The 7,677-nt window shown below is 51.6% G+C and overlaps 1 protein-coding gene across 1 annotated transcript; it reads left to right on the top strand.

The window, feature by feature from the left end:
* Window positions 1-1,582: 1,582 nt before the first annotated feature.
* On the top strand, window positions 1,583-7,645 carry LOC114147100 (protocadherin-8). The gene is made up of 3 exons (XM_028021647.1): window positions 1,583-4,349; window positions 4,473-4,698; window positions 4,779-7,645. The coding sequence occupies exons 1-3, from the start codon at window positions 1,860-1,862 to the stop codon at window positions 5,129-5,131; spliced, it is 3,069 nt and encodes a 1,022-aa protein (XP_027877448.1). The 5' UTR covers window positions 1,583-1,859; the 3' UTR covers window positions 5,132-7,645.
* The last annotated feature ends 32 nt before the right edge of the window (window positions 7,646-7,677 follow it).

The raw sequence follows: 7,677 nt of genomic DNA, 5'->3' as shown, positions 1-7,677 counted from the left end.
GACGCTATTAGCACCACATTCTTCTGAGCGTATGCGGAAATGAATTTCTTGGAAGCGTCTCATCAACACATCATTGTGAGGTCAAAGTCAAATAATGCAGAATTTGAACAATTTTTTCACCAATAAAAATATGAAAGATGGACCCCATTCAATCCTATTTACTATGTTACCCCTAAACAAACTGCAGTGTGACAAATGTCTTAGAAAAACCAACGCAGTTAGTTATAAGTGCACTTCAGAATATGATTTATTGTTAGAGGTTATTATTAGAGAACAAGCGTCAACACAGTGGGTAAAGAACAGAGCAGGTCATTAGGACAGTTGTGGAGAAGTTTATATCCCAAACTGTGAGGATAACTGAGGTCTGTTCAATCAGAACACAGACACGCAAATCGTCCAACTAAAACTAACACAGCAGACCCTCAAAACACACCATGCCCTTTGTGAAACACGGCAGTGGCTGTTTTGACTCAATGAGACGGTTGGGAGTCCCTGAAAAAAACCCGCTAAGAGCCCGCAGATGACTTTCCAGCATGACAACAACCCTAAACATGAAGCCGAAGCTAGAATGGTATAATATCAAATCCTACTCCCGTGCTGGAACAGCCCAGTCAAAGTCAAGAACTAAACCTAACAGGAGAACGTGCGGGAAGTTTGGATAACTGATGCTCCTTCCAGTCTGACTGAACTTGGGCTGTTGAGCAAAGAAAAATGTACACAAAATGTCCGCCTGTCATGTCCAAAGCAACTGAGACACGCCCCGAAAGACTTCCAGCGGCACGCCACACTTTTCAGACTCATCTGTGTGTAAAAGCTCCATATTATTTTACTTCTGAGTTTACAATGACGCAAAATCCCCAAAACAGAAAACAGTACCATTGCAGGTGGTGTGCCATAATGTGGGGGGGTCAAGGGTCCGAACACGTTTCCAAAGCACCGTGGCCGTTTCCATTATTCAGCATATTCTTCCGGCTGGGAGGGGGGATGAGGGCGCTCCGAGGACGAGGTGAAAATGATAAATTGTGTCGTGCGTGCTTTGAGTTTCAGGTCTCCTCCCGCTTTAGAGGTGGAGAGGTCAGTGGCGCGTCTCAGCCTCGTGTTTTCTCTTAGTGGGTTACACGGGACGCGCGTGTGGGGATCCAAACGGCGTTTCGGTGTAAATCTCGTCGCACACTGAAACCTCTTTTCAGACGTAAAAGCAGTCCCAGTCAGACGCTCCTATTCAAATGCTTTGTCCTCTAGCTCAGGGACACTGCGCATCTCCGTGCCTCCCCCTCCACCCATGTGTCGGTGCGCAGACTCGTTTAACGACCCCGAGGAACATAAACAAGCAACGGAAACTATAGCTGTATTAAATCAAGCTCTGCATTTAGCCCACAAATTGGGTGCCAACTTGCTCCGGACAGCCCAGGAATCTCTAAACAGGGTTTAGAGGTCTCAAAGAAGATCCCCCCCACCCCCACTGCCCCCCCTGGCCCTCCTCCTCTCGCTCTCTCTCTCTGTCTGTCTTCCCCATCTCAAAGCCCGGATTGGTCACAGTGCGGCTCATTTGCATGCCTCGCCATATAAACCCTCCCGCAGACACTGCAGCCCGCTTGCGCTGACAGAGCAGCACACCTTCAGTAGTGAAAGAGTGAGTGAGTGAGAGAGCGGAGCGCATCCTGAGTGCGCATAATCAGACATATGGAATATTTATCACGGGCTTTGTTCTGACAAACAACCCAGGAGAGTGGACTGAAGGGAGAGGAGGACACTTCTTTATTCTTCTTCTTATTATTATTATTTGACCAGGTGCGTTTTTGTTTGAACTCCTAAGTTGGACTCAGTGAGGACGGTTTGCTGAATTTCAGAATATCAAGATGGGAGGAAGAGGGTGGAACGGGCTGCTGGTGTTTACGTGCGCCTCCGTCCTGGTCTTGGCCGCTTTTACGCAAGGAAAAACGATGAAATATCAGACGTTTGAGGAGGACGCGCCGGGGACAGTGATTGGAAACTTAGCCAAGGACGTTTACTCTACTTCGCCCTTCTCGGGAGGCTCCAGGAACAGTTTCAAGATGATGAAACAGTTCAACTCCTCTTTCATCCGTCTCAGGGAGAGCGACGGGCAGCTGACGATAGGCGAGAGGGTGGACAGGGAGCGGATCTGCAAGCACACCCTGCACTGTCTCATCGCCTTCGACGTGGTCAGCTTCTCCAAAGAGCAGTTCAAGCTCATCCACGTCGAGGTGGAGGTCAGGGACATCAACGACAACTCCCCCGAGTTCCCCCGAAAGGAGTCGAGTCTGGAGATCTCCGAGAACACGGCGGTCGGCACCCGGATCCCGCTGGACTTCGCCGTGGACGAGGACGTCGGGGTGAACTACATCCAGAGCTACCAGATCTCCGTCAACAGCCACTTTTCCATCGACGTGCTCAGCAGGGCCGACGGGGTTAAATATGCGGAGCTGGTGCTCATGAAGGAGCTGGACAGGGAGACGCAAGCCTCTTACGCGCTGGAGCTGGTCGCCATGGACGGCGGCAACCCGTCCCGCAGCGGGACGACGCGCATAAATGTCAAGGTGAAAGACTACAACGACAACAGCCCGGTGTTCGACAGGAGCAGCTTCTCCGTGGACCTGCCCGAGGACGCGCCGGTGGGCTCCCTGCTGCTGGACCTGAACGCCGAGGACCCGGACGAAGGGCTGAACGGTGAGGTGGTGTACGGGTTCGGAAACCAGGTGCCTCCCGAGATACGGCAACTCTTCAGGGTGGACAGGAAGACGGGGCGGCTCACTCTGGAGAGCCCCGTTGACTTTGAGAGCAAGAACACGTACGAGTTTGACGTCCAGGCCACCGACCTGGGTCCGAACCCGAGCCCGGCCATTTGCAAAATTGTAGTTCAGGTGCAGGACGTGAACGACAACGCGCCGGAGATATCCATCACCCCGATGACCTCTATCACAGCGGGGATAGCGTACATCACAGAGGCTGCGGCCAGAGAGAGCTTCGTGGCTCTGGTCAGCACCTCGGACAGAGACTCTGGCGCAAACGGGCAGGTGCACTGCACGCTGTACGGACACGACCACTTCAGACTGCAGCAGGCGTACGAGGACAGCTTCATGATCGTGAGCACCAGCCCGCTGGACCGGGAGAAGATCCCCGAATATAACTTAACGGTGGTGGCGGAGGATCTGGGCTCCCCTCCTTTCAGGACCATCTCGCAGTACACCATCAGACTGACGGACGAGAACGACAACGCGCCGGTGTTCAGCAAGCCCGTGTACGAAGTGGCGGTGGTGGAGAACAATGCACCCGGCTCCTACATCACCACGGTGGTGGCGCGGGACATGGACATGGGGTCAAACGGGAAGGTCACTTACAAACTAGCGGACACCTATTTCATGGGCTCCCCGATCTCCACCTTCGTGTCTCTGGATCCCGCCAGCGGCTCTCTTTACGCGCTCAGGAGCTTCAACTATGAGGTGATGAAGCAGCTGGAGCTCCGAATTACAGCCAGCGACGGTGGCTCGCCGCCTCTGTCCGGCAGCGCCAGCGTCTACGTCCGGATCATCGACCAGAACGACAACGCGCCGCTCATCTTGCAGCCGCCGCTCAACAACGGCTCGGCTGAGGTGCTTCTGTCCCGGGACGCGCCCACGGGCTACATCGTGACCCGCGTGGAGGCGCGGGACGCCGACGAGGGCATGAACTCAGAGCTGTCGTACGGGCTCGCCACCGGGGAGCCCTCCGTGTTTTCCGTCAATAAAGTCACGGGGGATATCTACCTGAACCAGGTGCTCAGCCACGACGTGGACGAGACCCTGAGCGTGACCGTGACGGTGAGCGACAACGGGAGGCCCGCGCTCACCTCCACCGCCACGCTCCACTTCCTCATCATCGCGGGCTCCCCGCCGAGCGACAGGACGGTGTACCAGGCGGGCGGCGGGGACGAGGCGCGCGCGCAGTGGGACCTGTCGGTGGTGATCATCGTCGTGCTCGCGGGAAGCTGCACGCTCCTGCTGCTCGCCATCATCCTCATCGCGACCACCTGCAACCGGCGCCGGCGGGACAAAAGCGGGGAGGACAGCGACTCCTACGGGGAGAAGGGCACGCTGGAGCGGGGCAGGGGCCACGCGGGGGACAACCCGCTTCTGCCCCTCCACGGAGCCGCGGGGGGAGGAGGAAGAGCGGGTGGAGAAGGAGGAGGAGCGGAGGTCTTTGATGGACACTCGTTCAGCAGCCAGCCCGGTGCTTTCACTCCGGCTCACCCCGGGGGCAGCGACATGTGCTCGGCCTCTGAGGACGGCAGCGAGGTGCCCTGTGTGTATGACTCAGACAACAACAGCAAAGTCCGAGGGAATAAACACGAGGTGAGATGCTCCTTTGGGACAGAGGGGTTGTGAGGAGGGGGAGAAATGTGTTTACTAAGCAGACACTAACATGTGCTTTCTTCTTCTTCTTCTTGTTCTTCTTCTTCTTCTTCTCTCCTTCAGGGCTACTCCACTCTGCCTGGCTATGGGAACGGCAAAGAGGCGGTGAGGCCCATCACCATCTGGAAGGGCAACTCTTACACCACCATCTCTGCCCGGGACCCCGCCTTCAGTGGAAAAGACAGTGGCAAGGGGGACAGCGACTTCAATGACAGTGACAGTGACGTCAGCGGCGACACTGGCCTGAAGAAGGATGGGGCCATGGTTCCTCCCATGGGGGGGCAAAACGGTAAGGAGTGAAGACATCAAAACAATAGATGATGAGTTGTACCAGTCCACATATCTAACCTAACCTTGTTCCTCTGTTAGCTCTGTGGGCATGCACCAGCGAGTGTAAAGTCCTGGGCCACTCGGACCGATGCTGGAGCCCCTCGGCCACCAGAGCCAACGCGGCCCCCTCTCCGGCCCCGACCCTCTCCTCCTTCAGCAGCCTGCCCAAGACGGCCTCGCTGCCCCGGGACCCCAACCGCAGGGACAACTACTACCAGGCCCACATCCCCAAAACGGTGGGGCTGCAGAGCGTCTACGAGAAGGTCCTGCACAGCGAATACGACTACGTCCTGGTCACCCCGCCCAGACCAGCGAGGGTGCAGGAGATCAGCGAAGTCGCCATCCCCGTTTACACCCCGACTCCGACGCACTGCCCCAACAACGACGTCTAGGGCGGAGCGCCGCACAAACTCTCACGCTCTCGATGAAATGCACAGACCTTCCAGAGTTTTAATTTTTGATGCTTCAAAGCTGAGAGAGATGCGGCTGTATTGCTGAGTGAGCTTACAGAATCCTTTCCTGGCATACAGAGCCGGTCCAAGAGTGAATGGGGCCCTGAGCAGAATTTGATTTGGGGCCCTTGTCAGCTGCCATCATTCAAATAATCCTTTTTATAATCAAAAGTTAACGCATCGTACATATAACAGAAACGATACCATGAAAGCTCACCCTAACTTAGGGGATTGTATAGCATAAACTGTAAAAACCATATAAATACTAAATGATTTCAGATATGATGTATAATGTGATCACAAGTTTTATTTTGCACAATAAACTGCAGATGTATCACTTGTACAAGAAAACAACAACAAAAAAATGATCTAAAACTTGACTTGTGCAACAGTTGTAGAGCTCTTTGCTGCCCCCTGTTGGCTCTGGAGGCCCTGAGCAGCTACACAGTTTTCTGATGCCTTGGGTCGGCTCTGCTGTTTCATGTATGTCTGTCTCTATGCTGAGAGCCACCTCTGAGGTCCAGTCAATCACTTTGAGACATTTGTTGGACATGAAGTGTATCATATGCAAGCCTTGTACATGGAGAGACTTTTATTTTTCTATATATGAATAAAAGAGAATTAAGCAAAAAAAAAAAAAAAAATGTAGATATATGTAAATACAGATCTTTAAGCATGCCTATTATTTAAAAACGCCCTCAGAAAATGTTCCATTTGAGGGGCCGGTGACTCAAAACGTATCAAGTTGATAACCATGTATGGAAACCTTTGAATGCAATAATTCATTGTACAGAATTTGTTTTTGTTTTTTTAAATCGTCACAATACTATGAAAAGAAATAAACTTTGAGATACTCTTGTGAACCCCCGCGCGTTGGAGTTTGTTCCAACGGATGACGGAGCGTCAGTCAGACCAGTCGGCAGCGGGAGCCAACAGGCGTCGCTGTTATTGCAGCATGGCTGAGCCTGAGTGTCCTTGCAGCCCGCAGAGGAAGGTCACTTAAGGTTTTTTTGGTTTTTTTCCCCCTCTGTGAATACATGATTTTGCTGGTGAGATGCCAAAAACAGACTGAGGCGCTTTTTAGCAACCCACCTCCTCCTGCCCCTCCGACTCCCACCATTTCACACACAAGTCAGCCAAAACCCACCTTAGTAATCCTGCTCTTTATCACCGACTTTCTTGCATTTACAGTCGACACCAGAAGTTTACATAAACCAAACAAAAAAAGACACGTGCACCTTTGTTTTCTCACCGTCTGAAGTTAAATCGGATCCGACGTCTCGTGTTTTAGGTCAGTTATATGCCCAGTATCACAATAATAAAAGAGGTTATTAGAGATTTATGTGTCGGATTCTTCAAAATCAGACGTTTCCATAAATTTCCTCATTACAGCTAAAATAAAAGTGTTCAATTCAGCGTTTGAACTGCGTGACTTGGGTCAAACCTTTTGCGTTTCCTTCTACAAGCTTCTCAGTAGTTTTTTGGAGTTCCCCCCTGACAGAACCAGTGTAACTGAGTCAGGTTAGTAAGGCTCCTTCCTCCCTGCCGTTTCATATCTAATATCTCTATCGGACTGAGATCAGGGCTTTTTGCAACGGCCACACCAAAAAAACCAAACAACTTTGTTGTCCATAAGCCACTTTGCAAACCATTTTGGCTGCATGTCAAGGGTCACTGTCCATTTGTAATACCCATTTGGACCCAAGCTTTAACTTCCTGGATGATGTTGCCTTAATGTTTTCACATAATATTCTTTAATAATGATGCCATCTATTTTAGCCAACACAACACGATGCTTGCCATCCCCATGCTAACCAGATGGGGTGCTGTTCCCAGGTTTTCATCTCCAAATGTAACAACAGACCAAACGGTTCCACTTTAGTCTCGTCAGACCTCAGGTCTAAAAAATTGAATGTCTTTGTCCATGTGTGGATCTTCAAACCGCAATTTGATTCTTATGCTTCTTTTTGGAGTAATAGCTTCCTCCTTACAGAGCGGCATATTCAAGCCTAACTGCACATGTTTCAGTGCGAGTGACGACTCCGTCTTATCAGCTTCGGCTGGCATCTTCTCTAGGTTTTTGTTCTGGGTTCAGTTTTGCTCATTTTGGACCGAATCGCATTAATCTCTGGGACACAGAACCATTTCTCCTTCCTGAGCGATGTGATGACAGGACATTCACCGTGTTTACACTGACCAGATGAACGCGACTCCTTCTGGAGTCTGGACATTGTTCCCAAGGAAGAACCAGACCTGGGCAGCTCCACGGTTCTCTCTTCTGATATATTGGCCGATTTCTTTCGACTTTCCCATCATGTCAGAATAAGTTTGCTCACGAGAGAAGTCATTCAAAAATGCTGCCACGGCGTCACCTTCCCACCACTTCCTGCCGTCTTCTTCGTCTTTCACGCCGACGGTGACGTCTGGTTGTTGATCTCGAGACTCGTGTGATGCAAAAAAAAAATGTTTCCATTTCAGTTCGAAGG

The sequence above is a fragment of the Xiphophorus couchianus genome, chromosome 6, assembly GCF_001444195.1.
Source record: "Xiphophorus couchianus chromosome 6, X_couchianus-1.0, whole genome shotgun sequence".
In the NCBI taxonomy this organism is placed as follows: Eukaryota; Metazoa; Chordata; class Actinopteri; order Cyprinodontiformes; family Poeciliidae; genus Xiphophorus; species Xiphophorus couchianus.
This window is presented reverse-complemented; position numbering and strand designations above follow the sequence as displayed.